The 23,249-nt window shown below is 44.7% G+C and overlaps 1 protein-coding gene across 1 annotated transcript in view; it reads right to left on the bottom strand.

Annotated features, from left to right (window-relative positions):
• DNAH14 (dynein axonemal heavy chain 14) overlaps positions 1 to 9,033 on the bottom strand; it is a 357,723-nt gene extending 348,690 nt beyond the window's left edge. The window contains exons 1-4 of the mRNA XM_035008404.1: positions 8,987 to 9,033; positions 5,428 to 5,511; positions 5,193 to 5,325; positions 3,982 to 4,792 (exon numbers count right to left, since the gene is read on the bottom strand). Of these exons, the coding sequence (XP_034864295.1) occupies positions 3,982 to 4,792; positions 5,193 to 5,325; positions 5,428 to 5,511; positions 8,987 to 9,033 (1,075 nt within the window). The remainder of the gene's footprint in view (positions 1 to 3,981; positions 4,793 to 5,192; positions 5,326 to 5,427; positions 5,512 to 8,986) is intronic.
• Between the last annotated feature and the right edge of the window lie 14,216 nt (positions 9,034 to 23,249).

Raw genomic sequence — 23,249 nt, 5'->3', positions numbered from 1 at the left:
CATGATACCAGGGTTCTGGGATCGAGCCCCACATCAGGCTCCCTGCTCAACGGGGAGCCTGCTTCTCCCTCTGCCTCTGTCCCTGCTCATGCTCTCTCCCTCTCTCTCTGTCAAATAAATAAATAAAATCTTTTAAAAAATAGACACATAAGCCAATGGAACAGAACAGAGAGTCCAGAAATAAACCTACACATATACAATCGACTAATTTTTGACAAGGGCACCAAGAACATACAATGAGGAAAGGATAGTTTCTTTCATAAACGGTGTTAAGAAAATTGGATACTCCAATACAAAAGAATGAAACTAGACCCCTTATACCATACACAAAAATTAACTCAAAATGCATTAAAGACTTATATTTAAAACCTGAAATTGCGAGACTCCTGGAAGAAAACATAAAGCTCCTTGACATTGGTCTTGGCAATGATTTTTTAGATATGACACCAAAAACACATGTAATAAAAGCAAAAGTAAACAAGTGGGACATCAAACTAAAAACCTGAACAGCAAAGGAAATAATCAACAAAATGAAAGGCAAACTACAGAGTGGGATCAAACTACATGTAAAAAGGAGTTAATACCCAAAATATGTAAGAAACTCAGACAACTCAATAGCAACAACATCCACAAATTATTGGATAAAAAATGGGCAAGGGACCTAAACAGACGTTTTTCCAAAGAAGACATCCAGACAGACAATAGACATGAAAAGATCCTCAATATCACTCATCATCAGGGAAATGCCAATCAAAACCACAAATACCACCTCCCACCTGTCAGAATGGTATCAAAAAATCAAGAAATAACAAATATTGGTGAGGATGTGGAGAAAAGGGAAGGCTTGTGCACTATTAGTGATGTAAATCGATGCAGCCACTGTGGAAGTTCCTCAAAAAATTAAAAATATATGGGACGCCTGGGTGGATCAGTCAAACATCTGCCTTGGGCTCAGGTCATGATCCCAGGGTCTTGGGATCAAGCCCCGCATCAGCGGGAAGCCTGCTTCTCCCTCTCCCTCTGCTGCTCCCCCTGCTTGTGCTCTCTCTCAAATAAATAAATAAAATCTGGAAAAAAAAAAAATAGAACTACCACGTGACCCAGCAATCCCACTTCTGGACACATATCCAAAGGAAATGAAATCAGTACCTCAAAGAGACATCTGCAATCCCATGATCACTGCATTATTCACAACGGCCTAGATAATGAGACAATTTAAGTATCTGTCAGCAGATGGATGAAGAAAATGTGGTATATATAAATATACAATGAAATATCATTCAAACTTTCAGCTATAAATGAATAAGGTCTCCAGATCTAATGTATAACATAGTGACTACAGTTAATAACACTGTACTGTAAACTGAAATTTGTTGAGAGTAGCAATTAAATATTCTCACCAAAAAAAAAAAAATTTTTTTTCTTCTGACACATGCTACACCATGGATAAACCTTGAAGACATCACACTAAGTAAAATAGGCCAAACACAAAGAACCAATATTGTATGCTTCTATTTATATGAGATGCCTACAACAGCCATATTCACAGAGACAGAAAGTAGAATAGAGATGACCAGGACCTGGAGAAAGGGGTAATGGGGATTTACTGTTTAATGGGTATGGGATTTCAGTTTGGGATGATGATAAATTCTGGAGATGGATGCTGGTGATGGTTACACAACAGTATGAATGCTGAACTGTACACTTAAAAATGATTAAAATGATGAATTTTATGTTGTGCATATTTTACTACAATAAAAAAATAAAGGAACAGAAAACACTACAGCATGCCAATGCAAACCAAAAGAAAACTGGTTAACAATATTATGCCAGACAAAATAGAGTTTAAGGGAAAAGCATTAATAAGGAGAAACTGAAATCTCAACAATAATACTAGAAGGGACAATCAAGAAGCTACAACTTATAACTTTTATATAACACTGCCTCAAAATACATAAAGCAAAACCAGATAGAATATTTGACATTTCACAAAAACGGTCATGGTGAGATATTTTAACACACCTATCTCAATGATTTACAGATCAAGTGAACAAAAAAGTAACAAGTAAATAGATCTGACCCTCACGAATAGGCTTGACCTATTAAAGAACTCTGTACATAACAAGGAATTTACTTTTCAAATTCCGTAAGACATTTATGAAAATTGACCACATCCTAAGTAACAAGACTTCACAAATATCAAAGAATAAATATTATGCAGACCCCAGTTTCCAGTAGAGCACAAATAAATAAGTCAACAAAAATACTTTCAAAAATGTACCATATTTGGAAACTTGAAATAGCACTCCTAAATCAACCATGGATTAAAAAGAAAATAAAACTGGAAATTACTCTCTAGAACCATTCAACAATTAAAATATCACATATTCAGGGGCACCTGGATGGCTCAGTCTGTTAAGCTTCTGCCTTTGGCTCAGGTCATGATCCCAGGGGCTCCCTGCTTAGCAAGGAGCCTGCTTCTCCCCCTCCTTCCCTCTCTTGCTATCTCTGTGGCTATCTCTGCCTGTCTCTAAAAAATAATCTTAAAAGAAAATCACATATTCAAACCTGGTGGATGGCAGCTTTAGTAGTTCTTAGAGCTTAGAAATTAAAATTTAAGAGTACTGAATGCATTTACTATTTTAAAGATTAATTTGTTCAATAAAGAAGCCAGAATATGAACAAGCTAAAAGTAGAAGAACTTAACAGAAACAGAATAATCAAGATTAATAAAATTAAAAGCTGATGAGGGGGGGAAAAAACAGTACTCAAAAGGCTCCCTTTGACCCCAAAGAAGTAAAAGACACCAGACCAAAGGAGCTTTACAGGTGAGTTTTATCAAATATACAAAGAACAGAAAATCCTTACACTATGCAAACACTTTCAGAAATAAAGGAAAACTATTGAACCCACTTCTTGAAAAGTAAAAGCAATGCTTCCCAAAACAGACGAGACAGACAAGAACAAGTACATGCACCAAAAAATTTATAGACAGTAACACTCCTGAACATAAATGCAAATATCCTAAACAAAATATTTGCAAATCAAATCCCAAGTGTCAATGTATATACATGTGATATATGTAGATTTATAGCTATCTTAGTGGAGTCTATCTCACGAACGCAAGCACAATATCTACAGATGTTATTAATGTAATCCAACATGTCAACTTATTAGAAGGGTTATCTAAATCTCTCCATTAAACGACATATATGCTCATTTATTTCTGTGTGTGTACATGTAGATGCGTATGCATATACTACGCAACCAGGAGGTGCACCGCTGTTCAGAGTTCATTACTCAATTATGACTGCAAAACAAAACTCCAAACTCAGGAACCTAGGAACAGAACAGAGATCACTTGGCCTGACAAAGGCCAAATAAACCAGCGCCGTGAGAAAGTGCGCCCCTTGAGGGCAGCGATGGGTCTGATTCGAGCCCAGCGCTTGAAAGCCTGCAGCATGAAGACTGAACGTGGGACTTGGGAGGCACTGCCCCGCAAGCTGGGGACCCCCATTTCCACGAGGCACCCCCAGGCCAACCCCAGGCCAGACCACCACACCCCCGGCCCCGCCCCCCCCGGCCCCCCCCCCCCCCCCCCCACTCCCTGGCTCCCAACTCAACCCTACCCCCTCCACCCAGGGGCCCCATCAGTCCCGCCCCGCCCCCTCCAGGACTGCCCTACATCCCCCGCCGGGTCCGGATTCCCGGCCCTGCTCCCCTGACCCCTCCCACCCACGTGGCCACGGCCCGTGGCCCCACCTCCCCGGCCCGCGCACCCCCAACTCCGGTCCTACCCCGCTGGCCCGCTCGGCAGACGCACTCAAAGGGCGGGTGTTGACAAGGGTCCCAGCCGCCGGCCCTCACCCGCAGCACTGTGGCCCAACGACCGCTTCGAGCCCTCTTAGGGCCAAGAGGCGAAGGTCCGGCTTACACACGCCGGATGCGGGCGAGGACAGCACCAAAGAACGGCGCCCCTACCCGTCTTGGCCTTAACCGCCGGCCAGTCTCGGGCCACGGCCCCGCGCCGCGCTTGCTGCCAGGGTCTCGAGGCCGCGCAAGGCACGCTGGGGCCTGGGGTCACGAGGTCCGCGCAACGCACTCCGGGGGCTGGGGTCGCGAAGCCCGCGAGGGCCGCGCAGTGCACGCTGGGGGCTGGGGTCACGAGGCCCGCGAGGCCGGCACAATGCACGCTGTGTGCTGGGGTCGCGAGGCTCACGAGGTCCGCGCAGTGCACGCTGGGGACTGGGGTCACGAGGCCGGCACAGTGCACGCTGGGGGCTGGGGTTGCGAGGCTCGCGAGGCTCACGCAGTGCACGCTGGGGCCGCGGCCGCGCACAGAGCCCACCAGGGAGGACGTGGTTGGTGGCTCCTCAGAGGCTCGCAGCAGGCCATTGCTGTCCGTGCGCCCCGGGCGGATCCGATCGCTACACACAGGTTGCGGCCCCTGGTGTGAGCTCCCCCACCTGCACGGCTGGCTGGATGCGGCCGGCAGGCGGGAGAAGCCGGTGACTGCGCAGAGCCCGCGGCTCTGGGACCGTGGGGAGGAGCGACCCTCCTCTTGGCACCTGTCAGCAGGGGCGGGAGCTCGTCCCGTGAAGGCCCGCGTCAGTAGTAGAGGATTATATGTGGACGTAGAGTGGGGCGCAGAGAAAGTCTGGGAACGCGTGTGCGGAAGTGCCTGCTTCCCTTTCGTGTGTCGCAGGAGCGGCGCGGCCAGCAGATGCCCGGTTCCCCGCTCGGCCGCGAATTGAGCTAGCGCCCGGGACGCTCGGTCCACTCCCTTGTACTCCTGCGGGAGGCCACGGAGGAGACACAGCTGAGAGCCGCTGGGGCTGCCTGTGTCCGAAGCCGCTTAATGTGTTGAAAGCATAAACTGACCCCTTGTCAGCGTGTCACAACGGGACGTGAGTGCGACTTGGGGTCTTTGAGAAGCTGTCAGAAGGGTTTGGTGTGGAAGGTGAGGAAAGATGCCAGTTAAAAGGGAAAATCATTTTGGAAATTAGCCAAAACGTTGAGAGCCAACTCAGCAAAATGCCGGTCAACAAACTGTGTAAAACAAAATAGGATAAAAGAAAGGCAGACCATGAGGCCCTGTTGCCCAGTCTTCCCCGTCTCGACGAACAGCGCCTCTCCTGCGGGTCTCCTTTGACACGTCCCATGTCCCATTCCCTGCGCCAGTGGACTCTTGCCAAGGCCTGTAGGTTTCGCCCACGAACCATGTTCAGGTTGTCCCTTTGGCCCATTTCTACTGCTTTAGCTGTAGACAAAGCAGTGGTCTTCAAATTAGGGCGCAGCCGCTGTAGGAAGCGCAGGCGTTCAGGGCTGGGAGGATAGTGATGGTTTGAAAGGATACACACTGTGTTAACATCTTGAAGATGGGCCTTTTCTAACCCGTCTTTCAGAATCTCCCTTAACCCACTTTACGAGAAAAAGACAAGCTCTCTCCTGTCTGGAATCCCACTGCAGTGCTTCCCCGCCGTAAAAACTTGCAAGGACACCAAAAAGCCACTGCAAAAAAAAAAACAACAAAAAATTAGAATGAGACACCTCTCTTAAGATTAATTAAAGCACCTGTAAACACATTGTAGGGCTTCCTCTTTCTCTGTTTTTTTCCATTAAGAGTGAAGAGGGATGCTAGACATTGCAGCCCTTAGGCTGTCTTGGTGTCACATCATTGTATAATGTGGACAGTGGATTCGTGAGGTTTTGCCTTTAATGGATTCATCTCTTCCATACCCCGACCGGTGTCAAGTAATTCTTTGCTCTTAACGGAGAGTCAAATAAATGCAAGACAGAATCTGTAATAAATATTGCTTACTAAATAGGTTTTTTATTTCATGGATTAAAAAGTAAGCAGTATTTTTCAGTTGTTCATAATACTCATTTCCCAGAATACATTAGCTAGAAATAAGAGCACCTTCAAACAGTGACACAGTACTGGCTAGTGGCACTAATTCTTTTAAATGTAACTAGAATATTTTCTAGACCACCAGATTCTTCAAAACACACTGGATAAAACCTGAGCACTAAAGGGATTTCTTTTAAATTAATTCTGTAATGCAATAAGTTAAAACATTTTATCTAATATCATGAACTAGATATTCCAATTACATTTAATCTTCATTTTATTTCATAATATGTCTAATATTTCCTACTCTCAAAAAAACCACTTCCTAGATTCTGAACCAACTAGATTTTTTTTAGCCTCATATATCTTTCCCTCATTAAGTACACAGATATTTTTACCGTGAGGTATATGACATTAATAAAGTTATTTCCAAAGCAGTCTCTATGATGTTTTACAACGAAAGCTGATGACCAGTTTTCAGTAACAAAATAGGCTTTTAATCACACCCCTTCCTTCATAAACCATGTATATTTTAATTACATATTACATTGCAGTATTACAATTTAACTAAGAAATGGTACATAGGTTTATTCTTATTTGTGTAACTTATTAACATGAATAAGTTATATCTACATTATTTAATTTTGACTTGATTGGTTTTATTAATCCATTTCTAAAAATACATTCAAAATTTCTTTCCCATTGCTTTCTGTAATAGCTTTTGAAATGTTTATTAATTAATTTGTTTGACTTGAAAACTGAAGTCAGATTTTATCATCGAAAGTCAGTCTGATTTGGCTAATTGATTTGGTAATGCTAATAATACAGCAGACATTTTCCATAAATTCAGTGAGCTAAATCCACAGATTCAAGGTTTTGACAAAAAATATTGAAAGACATGAAAATAGTAAGAGTCTTTAAATTGTATTGACAAAGGTGTACTAAAATTTGATCAAATACTTCTATTTACTTAATCCTTTCTGAAAACATTGGGTTAAACGAGGCACCTGTTAGTAAAAATATATATATAATAATAACTAACAGCATAATTAAGTTATTTGATAAAAATCCGGGTAATATTTTGGAGGTAATACTGGTCTAAAATTGAGAAAATGAATGATTCTAATGAGTAGGTGATGAGCACGACCTTGAGACCTCTCTCCACTACTGCCCAGCCCAAGGAGTCAGGCACCAAGCCTCTACCTTTCTCTCCCAGACCCGCCAAACTGTGTGGACTCTTCCGGCTACACTCCCGCATAGAACTCCAAGGGGTCTGATACTTTTAAATTTAAATCTAGCCTTCCATGTCATTATGAAAGTCTATCCAGATAGAGAGATAGACCCATGATGATAGAGATCCATAGAACCTATTTCATTAAACAATGTATAAACTTGTTTGACAGCCCGTACTCATTATTCATGGGTTCCAGATTTGTGAATTTGCCTACTCACTAAAATGTACGCGTAAGCCCCCAAATCAATACTTGTGGCGCTTTGTGGTTATGTGGAGGCATGCACAGAGTGGTGACAATTTTGGGTGGTAGATTCCCAGCTGAGGCTGAACTAAGCAACACCCTGCCTTCTTATTTCAGCTCTCATGCTGTAAACAGGGATCTTTCCTGATCTATTCAGTGCCATGGTTTTTCACATTTTTATGCTTTTTGCTGGTGGTTTTGCTGCTTAAATGACCCCCAAACATAGTGCTGAAGTATTGCCTAGTGATCCCAAGTGCAAGAAGGCTGTGATGTGTCTTACAGAGAAAATAGGTATGTTAAATTTGCTAAGCTCAAGGCTTTGTTATAGTGCTCTTGGCTCTGAGTTCCATGTTAATGAATCACAATATATATCAAATACCTTCCAGCAGAAACACACATAAAACAAGGTTATGGATTGATCAGTTTATAAAAATGTGAGTAAATGCTCTTGGGAACCTAAACCTGTATTTCCCTCGGAGCAATGGTTCAGGATTTGCTAAATCAATGTGGCAACGTTTTAGAACGTAGCTGCTGCAAATAGCAAGAATTAACTGCATATTTTTACAGAGTTAAATATATGGTTTGGGGCTTCCTTTACTTCCAGCCCTGCGAATATTAGGGCCTCCAGGTTATAAATCAATCTTTTCCAACTCTTTGCTTTCAAAAAAAATGAATATTTAATAGAATTGTTAGCTGATAGATTATAAAAAATTTTTATGATGAATTACTATTTGGATTTTTGCATATAACTCAGGGGTTCAAAGAATGACTACAGCAAAACTCCTTTCATTCTTACCTATTGTATTTATATGAACATGGGTGTCACCTCTCTCATGTATAAGAATGAAAAATAGGACCAGATTTGTTGCTGAACCCCATCTCATTCCATCAATAACTGATATAAATCATATTTACCCATGGACACGTAAAGTACTCGGGAAAAAAGTATCCCATTCATCTCATTAAAAGTTGATTTCCAAAACAATTTTATTTTGTCTAATAATTGTTTATAAAAGTCTCTATAGGATTTGTGTTGTTTTGATCAATTGTGTACTAGTTATAATTGTAACTCCCCAATCCATATTGAACTTAGAGCCTTTTGGTAATTTATATGCATATTTTTGTTGCAGACACATATAAGAGGTGAGTCAGGAAGAGATTCTCAAGCATAACAACATGCAAATTAGGACAGAATCTTGTGGGGAATTTGGCATGGAATCAGAAGAGAAAAAGGAGTGATACAAAGCTCCCCCTGGTAAAGAAGAGCGAGTTCCTGGAATTTTCAAATGGGTAATAGTGGTATCTAATCACTACAGGTTCTAGATTCCCGTTTAACCCATTTAAAATAGAGATGCAACAATTTCATTTTAAACTGTCGATACTTACAATACAGCAGAAACTATGTCCTTTGTAATTGTTAAGCATAATAAAAAACATAAATGTTATCTTAAAAATGTATGAGGGGACACATCATTTTTGCAATAATTGGAGACCAAAAGCAGGAAGACCACTGGACCAAGGCATCATCATCTTGGTCTACTGAGATGTAGACGTCCTGTGTCCACTCTGCCCTCCTCCTGTCCATTCGCCCACATTCCCAGAATGCTCTTTGTGAAATGCAGATAGGTCAGCCCCCTCCCCCACCCCCCGGCTTACAGACCTTTGGGCGCTTTCCATTTTCCTGAAGGTATCCCGGGTGAGACCCATAATCCTATGGGTACCGCACGCCCAGTATGGCCAGAGCCCAGTCCGGCTCTCTGAGGCCCTCTCATCCCTCTACCCTTCTCCCAGCCACTCACAGTGACCTTCATGCCTCTGCCCGAGCTGCCCTTCCCACAGTCCTCACCTCTTTAACTTCAACTTACCCTCCAGCGAACGGCTGAGATGTCACTTCTTAAAGAAGGCTTCCCCGGTGCCCCAATCTAAATTGCGTCCCTTGGCAAACCCTCTCATGACACCCTGTCATTTTTCTTTATGGTGCTCATCACATTCTATAATTCGGTATTTATCAGTATAATCACTGGTTTCATGTCTGTCACACCCACTAGTCTCTGCTCCACAAGGGTCTGTCCTCTGCTTTATTCAACACCATCCTCAGCCCCGTGGCTAACATCAACAACTATTACACAAATGAAATAAGATGGCTAAGTACATTAGCATTTTTTTCCTTGCAAAAATATCAGTGCCCATGTGAGTCATATGTTTCTTCCACTTTTTAGCTCTCCTTTTCGAGACTGAAATTCATCTATTTTTGAAAAGCTCTTCCTAGTCTTCTTTGTTAAGTCGCCCTCCCCAACAATCTGAAAACACACCTCAAAACTCACCTTTTTGGTTAAATCCCCAGCAGTTACGCAGCTGGGTTCTATTTGAATGTGTGCCCATTTTAATTATGTTTTATAGATGCAAACTCTTTTCCACATTATTGTTGTGGATCTTCGGAATCGAGGGCTTGTCAATGACTCTGTAACCCATCCAATGCAGTGTTAGCACTTACACAGGCTCCGGGAGGAAGGTCCTGAACTGAGACACCGTTGTCCGTAACTGGAGCCATTTACCCCAGCACTAAATCTGTGGCTTTCAGGGCAGAAAGAAGTCTTAAAGGTTATCTGGTTTTTCCTTTCCATTTTTCAAATGAGAGTGATTTTCCATTGTTATATGTAATTTCCACAAAGAATTTCCATTTTATTCTCCTAAATGAAAATTAATCAACATTAAAATGATTTCCCGAAAGGAAATACTCTTCAAATCATTAGTTTCACAGTTAAAAGTATTGCTCTGCTCCTCTACACATTTAATTCTGGCTTGTCTGCCACTTTAAAAAAGTATGATGAACTCAAATTCAGTTATTTTAGGTCATCTAAATGCCCCCATTGCTAAAACCCTGGCAGTTCCAGATAACTCAGCCTTTCACTAACCTATTCTTGGTTAATCCTAATTTGAATTTCAAAAAAATGGGATGACTAATCTTCGATTTTTTTTTTTTTTTAATCTTAATTGCTTAAATCCAAACTTGGAAGGAAGTTCACTGACCGGTGTCACGTCAAGTGGTCTGACCGGCTGAGTGGCGCCAGGGATCCAGCAGAGGCCGAGATCTCTTGTTGGACCTCTCAAACGCTCACCTTCGTTGGGCTCATTATGTTCAGCAGACTGGTTTCTTTCCCAGCCGATGCTTCCGTTCCAATGGGGACTCCCTTCTTTCAACCCTAGCGTAGCCTCAGTGGAGGCAAAAATACCACTCAAAAACATTACTTTTTTTTTTCTACTTCAAGGAAACAACTAGATATTTGAATTTAATGGGTAAAGAGAAAATCATTCACTTGCTATTATTTGGATTTTTAGCAAGACTTTTGGTAAAAGTTCTCATGATATCCTCATGGACACCATAGTGATACTATGCTTAGTTGGGTTTGTAATCCATGGGAAAGATTTCTAACATCATGTTGCTAGGCTTTCCTTGGCCCAATCTCATTCCAAGTTGTTTTCAGAGACTCAGACATTGGCAAGTACAGCACACTGCTTTAGGTGCGTACGTACAATGTGAAACAGGGATGCAGTATGTACGGTGACTGAGCCAGGACCTGGGAGAACCTCAGTAAGCTGGAACAACACACCAAATCGACCATGACCCAGGATCACAGGAGAATACAGAAAATACATTTGCATCTAAAAAGCTAATTTTACCCAAACATAAGAGGGAAGATGTGTTTAAAAATAGTAATCGTGAGGGGTGCCTGGGTGGCTCAGTCGTTAAGCGTCTGCCTTCGGCTCAGGTCATGATCCCAGGGTCCTGGGATCAAGCCCCGTATTGGGCTCCCTGCTCGGTGGGAAACCTGCTTCTCCCTCTCCCACTCCCCCTGCTTGTGTTCCCTCTCTCGTTATTTCTCTCTCTGTCAAATAAATAAAATCTTTAAAATAAAATAGTAATTGTGAAAAATCTTAAGATTTTTAGTCCATTGTGAATTCATTGAGTTAATAGTGTGATTTGGCTCATGGTAAAGCCAGTCCTCACGTATCCTGAGGACGTGGGAATAGACATATCCTTGGATGCCCCAGAGCCCATTATGGCAGCCTATGCATAGAAACTACAGAGAGGCAGGCAGACGTTAAATATGAAGGGAAATTTTCTCCTCAGTCAAGCCATCTAACCATGAGTTCCACACCATGATGAGCTGTGAAGTCGGCCACTGGAAAGAAATGTTTAAGCAGAGATCCGGCGAGCACTCGAAGAGAATGTGGAAGAGGAGGCTGATGCGCTAGATGGGAAGTTCGAGTCAATGATTTGCAAGGTCTCTTCTAGACCCACGTTAGGTGGGATGGTAGGATGCCGATGAGCCATGCATGCCCACAGCAGACTCTCGACTGCCGTCTCTACCCCTGAGGGTATATACCTTGGAAACCGCCAACAATTGAGCGATAACATTCTAGATGCCAGTAGTAGTTACCCCGTGGCTGCTGTAACAAATTTCCACAAACTTGGTGGCTTCAAACAAGAAAAAACTGTGCTTGCAGCCACGGAGACCAGAAGTCTGAAATCAGTCCCAAGGGGCCTGCAGGGCCATGTTCCCCAAAGAGGCTCTGTTCCTGGCCTCTCCCAGCTCCTGGTGGCCACATCCCTCCAGTCTCTGCCTCCCTGGTCACGTCACCTTCTCACTCCAGGTCTCCCACTGTGCCTCTTAGAAGGTCCCAAGTGGTTACGTTTAGGGCCCACCAGATAATCCAGGACAATCTCCCGGCTCAAGATCCTTACCTCAACCACATCTGCAAAGCCCTTTTTTTGCCATACAATACAACATTCACAGGTTCCAGGAATTACAACTTACATATCTTTCGGGGAATGACTATTCAGCCTGCCACAAAGCTTATACACTATTCCTAGGGAAAATAATATGAAAATGTATGGAATTAAAATATAAAACAGGGGTGTCTGGGTGGCTCAGTTGGCTAAGCGGCCGACTCTTGATCTCAGCTCAGGTCTCGATCTCAGGGTCATGAATTTGAGCCCCACATTGAGCTCCGCACTGGGCATGGAGCCTACTTAAAAAAAAATGTACAATAATACAGCAGCATAACATAAAACATGGACTTTATAGTTACACTAACCTGAACCTGAATTCTGGCAACTAACAACACGACCTTCTGTAGTTTAATAAAATGTACAAAGCTTTGGTTCCTTGACCATTAAATGAAGATCATGCCTCATCTCAGAGCATTGTGTTAAGGGGGGATGAGAAATGCATGCCAACTTCCATATGGCAAGCCCTTATTAAATGGTAGCTATAATAATGAGTTACATAAATTATAATTAAATGTAATCTATAAAATATTAGTAGTAGTCCTTTGAAGAAGTGATAGAAAGAAGCCAAATTGTAGACTCACAATGTAATAAGATAGTATGCCAGTAGCCCCTGATATTCCTTTCCCAACTTCTCAGTAAAATATTTGAAATGGTACACAAAACAACAAAAATTAACTGCAATTCTGGAGATCAGTCTCCTGAGATGTTCTACCACTAGTGGGATATATGGCCACTGACTGAGAAATTCATCCCTGACCTTGACTTACCCTGCTGACCTCTTTCCCCATCCCCACATTCCCATTCAGAGACTGTCACTCGCAGGATGCCACAGAACCCACAGCAGAACACACAGTGGAGGACCCACTGTGATGTGTGAGTCGTTCGTTACATCCTGGATGTGGGCCTGGGGGCAGGCGACGGGAAGGAGTGGGGTCTTTGATTTTGTACAAAAACCCTCTACATACTGCATCCATCTCTGATAATCAGGGCGATCATCTAGCAGGGTAGGGAAGACTCCATTAGGAAAACGCCTGCAAAGACAAAAATCGGGCTAAGGGCTGTTTATATCATCACCCTTAACACTGATTCTTTGTGTGAGAGAAGGAATCTGCTAGCTCCCAAATTAAAACTGAGAAGAGCTGAAGACACTCAATGTCACTGTTGGCCCACGCCAGGCTAATAGACGTTTCCTTATTCAAAGATTATTAAAGAAAGGGACACTATAATGGTAGGACAGAGCGAGGCACAGGTTTAAGTTCTGTGCCAATAATTCATATATCCTCTCTCAGCTCTGAATCACCGTCTCAGTATAAGTTCTGTGATAAACAATGGAATTCTTTGACTATGTCTCCTTGCAAGTGAACACACTGTCCAGCTTTCTCGGTAGAGAGTGCTGGAGAAACACTGCCTGAGGGGGAGGCTCTCCTGCCCTTTCCTGCAGAAACTGGGGTTGGTGGTAGAGGTGTGAGTGCATTCCGCAGAGCCTGCACCAGCCACAGACCTTGAGACCCTGCAGCCATGGCCTGCCAATACCCTTCCAAAGCCCTTTCAACACAGACACCATGCCCCGCCCCCAGCCCACGGGCCCTGAGGGGCTCCCATTCCTGCAGATGCCAGTTCTCCCACTGCATGCCCACGCCACACCTGCTCGTCGCCTGCTTGCATTCCAGAGGGCGGCCTGCAGCTCTGCTCGCCCAGCAGCTCTTGTCCGGCCAAACAGGTGAACTTCTTGATCCTCGTGGGCTGACCCACCTCTCCTCCAGCCAACGCTGAGCCCTTTCCAGGTCTGTCCTTCCTGCCTCCTCAGCCTGGAGGACCACACGGAGTTTCCTTCTACCACATACTTACTCTTTTATCATCGTTAATGCGTTTTGACATTAAACTTCCCCAGCTTAGCCTGCTGTGTGGTTTCTGTCTCCTGACTAGACCAGACTTCAAGCACTTTGTGTATGCTAACCCCTTTACCTCTCATGCCAACCCCTCGAAGTAAGTACTAGTATGAGACTTATTTTCAGACGAAGAAATTATGTGAGATCACGTAGCTCACACAACGATTGAGCCTTGATTTTTAAAGTTCTTTGAATATAAAAACTCGGAAGAAGGCCATGCTCTCAAAAATATTTTGTGTAGGATATAGAAGAAAACTTAAGAGAACTTCTGCTTGATTTTCTCAAGGAATCAAGAAAACGTAGTGTTTCTGTAATTGGAACAATGCGTGGTACAGAGTGAGGCAGGAAGGGGCACATTAATCCTGCAGAAAACTGAGTGACAGTCTAAAAACAACTCTCCAAGAATGCAGAGGAGAGGGAGGTGACAATAATGGGAGAGAACATAGAGAAAGCAGGCCAAAGAAGTGAGGGTGTCAGCAGCTTCACCCCAAGACCTGACCTTGGCTGCCCACCTGCTCCTCCTCACCGACCCTCGTCCCACACTTTTCCTTAAGCTCTTCTTTCCAGCTCATTTCTTTTTTTATTTTTTATTATTATGTTTAATTAGCCAACATGTAGTACATCATTAGTTTTAGATGGCAGTGTTCAACGATTCATCCAGCTTGTGTCTTAACTCAGGCAAATGGAAACCGAAACCACCCCGAGCAGCAGTGACTGTCCTGACCAGACCTCCAGCCAGCCCAGACCCCCCAGACCCTCCAGACCCGTTTGAGCAAGATCCCCAACTCGCCCCTGCTCGGGGGGACACGGAGTGACCTCTAGAATGACAGACAGCTACCTTTACCTCATTAGAATGCTAAAATCCCACCCAGGAGAAGCACAGGCCTCATTTCCATAACATACAATGTATGCATCAGCACATTTCCTTAAGGCGCGTGCTCAGCCTTCTACCCACTGCTACATATGATGACAAGGCTCCCCTATCCAAATATTCATCCTAACCCTGAACAAAAGGAATGCGTCCGCCCTCTCTCAGGGAGCCACCACTTTGGAAGCTGTGGGTTTGCTGCAAATAAAGCTTCCTTTGTGTGACAATTCACCCGGTGCGGTTTCTGACTCACCAAGGAGTGAATGCATGTGGGTTCGGTTCCAAAGGCAAACCTACAAAATTCAGATCTGCCCAGGGAAATAACTAGAATAACAGAGCCAAACTTACCAGCAGAGATCCTAAGAAGAAACTGAGATTCATATGGGGAGACTTTTCAAATTATTATTATAGGACCTCCTCCAAACCCTTCTAGCACTTTCTTTACATGTGGGCACGTGACTCTGGCTTGACCATGGCAAGAGCGCTAGAAATGCACTGAGAATCCTTTCACTTATCGTCTGTGTAATGCCTCAGCTCCCGGTGGCAGTGTTATAACTACCTTATAACCTTATAATATACCTTATATTTAGTGAAAGTAGTTTCTCTACCTTAAAAGGTTATTGGATGATGTAAATAAGAACTTACGTGGAAATACCAATAAAATGACCCCTGACCTGGAAATTTTATATCTCAATGTGAGCCTAAAAATTTAAGGACAGAAATTGGGTCTGTTCCCCTTCATCTCCCACAGTACCCTGCAATTGTAAGCACTCTATAAATAATTACTGAGCATGTTTAATTTAAAATGAAGGCTAGGAGAATAATCTCTAAATCTGTCCAACTGTCACAGAAGGAACAATGGGTTCCATAAAGACCAGAAAAGTAGAGATGAATAGAATTGATTGTGTTTGTAAACAGAAACAAAGTTCATTTCTTATTGCTAATTGTCTTAATTTCCATGTTTATGAAAGACAATGAACATTAAGCTTTTCAGGGTAGATAGTAAATTTTGATAATTTTCTCCATTACAACCGAAACACTAGTTCAATATACTGAAATCTGCTACTAAACTGTGATGCAGAATGGTGATTTGTAACAGTTTGTTTTCACACACGCACAAAAAAGAAATTGATTTGAAATGACAATTAACATAACCATCCAAAACAATACGTTCTAAGCATATAAGATGACTAGCATAGTCAGTGGGAATTTGCAATAATTTAGATTCACAAATATGTCAGCTGAAATCAAGAACCTTAAATTTCCAAATGTAAATCAAGTTGTAAAAATCAGTATCTAGGGGCGCCTGGGTGGCTCAATCGATTGGTTAAGCGTCTGCCTTCAGCTCAGATCATGACCCCAGGGTCCTGGGATCGAGCCCCGCATCGGGCTCCCTGCTCAGTGGGGAGCCTGCTTCTCCCTCTCCCTCTGCCTGCCACTCTGCCTATTTGTGCTCTCTCTCCCTCTTTCTCTCTCCGTCAAATAAATAAATAAAATCTTAAAAAAAAATCAATATCTCCCTAATGACTTCCCTACACCTGCTATGGAAATAACAGGTTTGAATCATATTTAAAAAACCAATGTTATCCAAATACAGAGTTTTCTCAGACTCTTTCCCGGGAACGTGCTGCTGATGTTGGTAACTGAGGCCACTCCCAGAGAATTCACCCAAGTCCAGAATGTCCTCAGAGTTTGAATTAGTATTCACCTGTGTAGAGAGGTCCTGTCTCTCAAGTCGCTAGATAGATTCTATTCTGAATTGAGTTGATGGGCAATTCCCACGTTGACACGCACCACCATGAATCTTACAGACTTGGAGATTAAGTCTGGAGAGAGCTTTCTGGTGACCTCCACCTTGAGAGCCCCCTGAGCTTGCATTTTATCAGACCCAGTAGGACTGAGTTGCTTTTCCAGTGTTGCAACTTCTGCATTATTCACACGGATTACATGGTTAAGGTTTGTGTGATGCTCAGATCCATTTAGATCAGGGTGTTTTTGTTCTGCTTCTGCATGATTCACCTGCACGGTTTAGTCCCACTGGGAGCATGAGCCTTCCCTGGCAGTGCAGGATGTGTATGCGAATTCAGAAGAACAGGGAGAAAGAGATGGAGTTTGAAAGTCCCTCGTCCCAGACTTGTTACTTTGAGCTCGCCTTAGAGAATTGCTGATTTAGATGGCTTCTGTTCTCTGATTTGTGCCCTCTGTCTTAGCTAAAATAATCAGTTTGCCACCCTGCTAGGAAGAGGTAGGCGGAGTCTGTGCACCTGAGTTTGTGGAAAACCCTGCAATAATAGTCTATTTTCAATTAGACATCATTTCCTCTCCACCTGACTCATTTATGCTGCTTAATTCCCTGCTCTTTGAACCAGCGCTGCTGCCAGGTTTGCATCAAGTTGGCTCTTGCTTTTGGCAACTTTCACCACCTAGTCCTTAACTGTAACTCTGAATTCTTACTTTGACTCTCTTTCCCTGTAAACAGAACAAAATTTGCAAAGGATGCACATGATTAAACGTGAATTATGCATTAGTTCACCTGACTACAACCCTTCCCTGCTGCTGAGTGATTTGGATTGTGGGCACGGGTGTGCAAATGGAGCAGGCTGTGGCAAAGAAAGAGCCGTAGTCCTTTTGGGGCCACTGCCATGGGAAAGCAGCTGGGAGGAGCCCAGACACCAGGCAGGAGATACAGAAAAGGAAGATGGGAGAATCCAGAAGGCTGACTTCACCGAATCCAAAGGACTTGGAACATGTCCTGGTCATTGGAACCATGTGTTGCCCCGTATGCCCTTCAAAACTGCAGGTGCGACCACCCTCTCCAGCCACCATGGATTCATGGCCACGGTCAACTCCACTGTGGGCTGTGCGTCAGTCAGGGATGGAGTCCACCACCAGGCCTCTGACCCTGCTTTTTGTGGTCACCACAGAGCAGAAAACATGAAGGCTTCTGTAAAATTAGAGCCCACTGGGGGCGCCTGGATGGCTCAGTCAGTTAAGCATCTGACTCTTGGTTTTGGCCCACGTCATGATCTCAGGGTCATGAGATTGAGCCCTGCATTGGGCTCCACCCTCAGCAGGGCATCTGCTGGAGATTCTCTCTCTCCCTCTGCCCTTCCCCTCCCCTTGAGCACTCTCTCTCTCTCTCTTTCTCTGAAAAAAAAAAAAATTACAGCCCACTTTATTGTGTTTTGCTTATTAAGACCATTTAAACACAATAGCTACTATATTTGTTTCTGTGTAGTAAGGAATTTGGTCTTATCCCAAGGAGGACTGACCTTTATCTCTGGCTCCTGGGAGATGACTTTGATCCACTTAGAATTTCCTGATAGGGACGTCTTTCTCATTCATGGCAGGCCCCTTGACCACACCTGATAGTTTATGCTGCTAAGATGACTGGTTGTTGGGGGGGCACCCCTACTAGACTTGGGTGGGGTGGGATGGGGGGCTGGTGGAGAGGCTAGCCAGGTCAGAAAGACCAACCATGTGATGAGAGCACAGGGGTCTCAGACTGCCTGATCTCCAGAGAGGGGACCTAGAAGTTGAGTTCAAACACATGGGCCACTGATCAACCAATTATGCCTAGGTAATGAAGCCTCAGTAAAATCTCTGGATGCCAAAGCTTGGGTGAGCTCCAGGACAGACAACCCTTCATCAGTCCAGCCACACATCAGTGCCTACAGGAACACCTGAGCACAATGGAATCTTCACATTTGTAAGCTTCCTAGACTCTGCACTATGCCCCTTCCTCTGGCTGATTCTAATGCATGTCCTTTCCCTGTAATAAAGGTGTCCATGAGTCTAACAATTCTCCATGAGTTCTGTGAGACTTTCTAGTGAATTCTTGAACCTGAGGGTGGTTCTGGGAAACCTGTGAACTTGCGATTGGTGTCAGAAGTCTTGGGTGGATTTGACCGTCTGGAGGACCGTGCCCCTGAGCTTGAGTTTGGCTAATTCCAGATAGATGCCTTTTCTGGATTTGAATTGGACATTGTGTTGCCATTCTGAAGCTCTTGAGATTATTCTTCTCTGAGAATAGCTTCATTCATACTACATGGTCTTGCCCTCCGAACCCATAGTTGTCTGGATATGGGGGTCAATGCTTGACTAAAACTGGCCAATCAGACCCTCCTTCTCCCCCTGTAGATTGGGACTGAGAGACAGGCAGTCCCCGTTTGGGGCCATATGCTGCAACGCACGCTGAACTGACGGGAAAGCCAGCCTGCAGGTAAAGGAGAAGAGAACAGACACAGAGAGGAGCAGCAGAGGTTCCTCGTGTCTATACAACACTCCCTTTCCAGTTGCCCCCCGCGTCCCACATGCTTCCTAAAAGCTTGGTTCCCATGACTAATGACAAAATGTCCTATCTGGTACCTGATGGTTTCCCTTCAGTCTTGTCTGATTCTTGGGCCCAGCCCGCCAGGCCTGCTCCATCCGTGGTCATCTCCCTCTGGACGTGCCCTCCATCGTGGCAAGGATCTCCTGGAACAGTAACTCTTTTGATACAGATTGGTTGTGATTGTATAAAATAATTACTCCAGAGATGCGTTTCTAAGGTTAAGACTAAGACACCTGTGATTAAACCCTGAAGCAACATGGAATAGAACAGGGATGGTCACTGGGCAGCAGGAGAGAAATGAAAGCGTGTGGAGACGTAAACGCTTTCTACATGACCTCATCCCATTTGCCCCAAACAATTAAAGGATAAATCCCATATTTAACTTGAGATTCAGGTGGAGTAATACGTTCAATGTCCTATGGTCATATCTCCCGGCGGTCTGAGCCTCCCTCGTCCACCCCAGGGTGATACTTAAAAGATATCCACAAGGTGAGAGCGATCACTAGGGCTTGAATTTGGAAGTGTGAGGCTGATGTGGCAATTCTGTGACTCCCGGGGCAGAATGACCCTCAGCTCCGCTGGCTCCCTTATTGGTTCTTGTATGTTTTGTGTGTTTAAGTTCCCGGTGGATGGAAAGGTGCTTGAGTGTGAAAGCCATGCCAGATTCACCTTTATCTCCTTCGTGGGAGGGTGTTTTACACCTAGTAAGTGTTTATGTGGACTAAGTGTGTGACAAATAGATAGAAGGACCCATCTTGCTTTTAGGATAAAGGGAAAGAAATGACTCACCGTGGCCCTACTTGATGGATGCCCTTCCCGTACCTGCTGCATGTTGCCAAACTGCACGCTTCCAGGACCTAAAGGCATCATTTTGCAGAAGAAACAGAGATGCTGATGTTTTAGAAATATGGTGTAGCTGGCCAAACAGTGGCCTCCCCCACAATATCCACGTCTTCATTCCCAGAATCTATGAATATGTTACAGTACATAGTAAAGGGGAGTTAAGGTAGCAAATCAAATTAAGGTTGCTCATCAGCTGACCTAAAATGTGCAGATTATCCTGGATTATCTGGGTGGACCAGAGAGTTCTTAAAAGTGGAAAAGGGAAAGAGAAAATTAGGTCACAAAGATGCCATGTGAGAGACACCACCAGCCCTTGCTGGCCTTGAAGGCAGAAGGGGGCCAAGGAATGAGGACAGCCATAGAAACCGGAGAAGTCAAGAAAACGAATTCCCTCCTAGCGCCTCCAGAAACGAACACCACCCTGACCTCCCCTTGGTTTTATTCCAGTGAGATTCATTTTGGATGAAATGGGACAGGCGGTCCAACAGGAGGTGGTCACGGAGCAGTGCAGTCCCTGCTGGAAGGGTCCCCAAAGCAGGGAGAGGGGTGGAATGCCTCCCAGTAACTGCTACCCCCGACTAAATGAAGCCTTTCACAACCATGGGAATGCAAACATCTGTCCTGGTCCTCTCCTGTCTTTGTCTCCCACTAACCACGTCAGTCTGGCAGGGTCAATCCTTTGTGTCAGGGCCTTTGAGACTAGACCCAGGTAATGTCCTGTTGGAAACGTCTCAAAGTGCAGGCTTCAAATATTGTCATGGATGTTGGAGGCCCTCAGCCTGCTCTGAGTTTACCTGCAGCGATGGTGTGCAGTTTCTGTGCACATAGACCTTTCCAGACTCAAGGACCCACACCTATGCTTCTCTGCAGAGGCTCCCCAGACACCTCAAAAGCTTGCCTGGTTCGGGAGAGGCCACCCCCAAGAACTGGGACTTAAATGCCCCCAGTGGCACCTCTCAGTCAGCCTGGGACTGTTGCCCGGTGGGTAAGACCTCCAGCTTTCTGGTCCTCTGATGGGACACTCCTGAGCTGCATCCACACTGCTCCTCGGAGGTCTCCACAGGACTGAGCCCTGGTCACCCACAGTGGGAGCCCACGCAATGGTGCGCCCCTTATAGGCTTTCCTCCCTTTCCTGACTCACCTTCCCCACTCCCTCACAAGCATCTAAGTCCTTGTCTTAGAGTTTATTTTAGGGAAAACCAAACTAAGAAAAATGTGAGGCAAACATAAAGTCTTGCTAAAACGTTGGCTGGCCCTTTCTCTGAGGGCATGCTGTAGGTCTTTCACATCCTGCTCACACCTCCTGGGGCGTGGTTGGTGATGGGGGTGGTAAGGAGAGGTATTTATACTCCAACACGCCCTGTGACAGAGTGGGGGGTGGCGGAGAGCAGTGTTCAGCAAAAAAAGGCTACCCAGCTTTTCAGGAGCCCTTGGATTCCAGGATATGATTTGTGCATGGTTACTGAACTCCTCCTTTGGTGTGATTGTATCACTCACATTTCTGTTATATGGGCCATTGGTTTCCAATCCTGGTTTGTATCAAAAGTACCCAGGAAGCTTTAAAAATACAAATTCCTGGGCCCCGACCTTTCATTGACAGAATTTGTCTCTTGGTGAAGAGTGAGGTTGTGTGTGTGTTTAAACCCCCAGGTGATGCTGACGCCCAGTTCAGTCTGGGAACTGCTATCTCTCACCCTTAATGGGAGGGGGTTACAGAAGACAGGGTGGTAAGACAAATCGTGGGAGGGAGGCTTGTAACATGTGGTAATTGAGACATTAGAATTTTACAGCTCCATAATGAAGATGATTTCCTGACAGTGTTAAAAGCCTGAACCCAGATCACTGAGACATCTCTCAGATTGATCCGTCTCCGCGACAACCTGTAACGTGGGTGGTAAGGACACAAGTCTCTTCGATGATCAAGCATCATCCTTGAATATCTTTTATGTAAATGTAACCTTTAGGTGAGGAAGGGGGAGAGACCATATAATCGGTGAATCAAAAGCAGATAATCAGCACATCATGGTGTTGGCATATAATTACAAGGCTGAGATCCCTGTAACTTGAAATTTGGGCAAAGAAGTAAGGAAAAACACCTGCAACTCATTCTGCAAAGTTGAAGTGGGATTCTCTGAAGTCTGTTTCCAATACAACATTAAACAGAACACCAAACCAACTAAAAAAAAAAAAAAAAAACTTGTTAAACTGCAAACCCAGAAAGCAGGTGCAAATGATCTCTTCTCACTTGGTATCTACATCACAAAACCATTAGCAATGAGATTTTACAACCCTCCAGTGAAATGCAAAGACTGTATCAAATTTTCTGATGCTATAAAACACCCCTGTGATTAAATCTGTCAGCCTGCCCAATTTCCATGAACCCTCCACACTCGGAAGTGTCTGCAGAAAGTGCTCGGGGGCAGCGGTTCGTGTCTGGGAGTCTGATACCCTCCCCTCGTGTGGCTTCTGTGAGCCACGGGGTTCCGTGGGAGCTATGGCTCACTACAGCGCCCAGGGCACGATTAATGAAGGCATAAATGAGTGAATGAATGAATGCACGCATGCCGCTCAGCCCCCACACTCCCCTATCCCTAACTGGCCTTGTGGGCTCTTCCCTGAGTTCCACAACAGAGGCACGCGGTCCGTGCTGGGGTGTCAGAGATCAGCAAGGCTGGACGTCAGGTAAGGTGGTGGAAACAGTATTCAGTAACTGCTGATGGCAAGGGAGCTCCGCTCTGATTTATGCAGATGTGACTGGGAACTTTAAGGGGAACATGAGGGGGCAGGCAGGGACGCAAGTAGTCACAGAAGTGAAAAATGACAAAGCGTAAATCAGTGTAAAGGAGATTAGGCAGCTGTGTCTACGCTGGCTGGCAATGATCAGTCAAGGATCTGTCCTCCCACAGAGACGGGCAGCAGAGGCCCTGTCCTTCCTGATGGCTCTCAGGTCCCTGAATCACAGGAGATGCGTATACACGTCGGAGGGACACAGAGGGGGTTTACAACTGTAAGCCCTTTATAGCGAATACCTTAGAAAGAGGGGTCAGGGGGCCATCGGCAGATGTTGGCTAGGATGAACAGTAAATTCTTTTCATAGATTTTTCCAGACAGGAACTCAGCGGGGGCTGGGTTGTCCCAGGGATGCTGACCATAGGCTGCCAGAAACCATGTTTCCACTTGGTCATGTCTCTTGG

This window comes from Mirounga leonina, unplaced genomic scaffold (assembly GCF_011800145.1).
Source record: "Mirounga leonina isolate KUSES-001 unplaced genomic scaffold, KU_Mleo_1.0 Mir_152, whole genome shotgun sequence".
NCBI classification, from domain to species: domain Eukaryota; kingdom Metazoa; phylum Chordata; class Mammalia; order Carnivora; family Phocidae; genus Mirounga; species Mirounga leonina.
The sequence above is the reverse complement of the archived record's forward strand: the minus strand, read 5'-3'. Positions and strand labels throughout refer to the sequence as shown.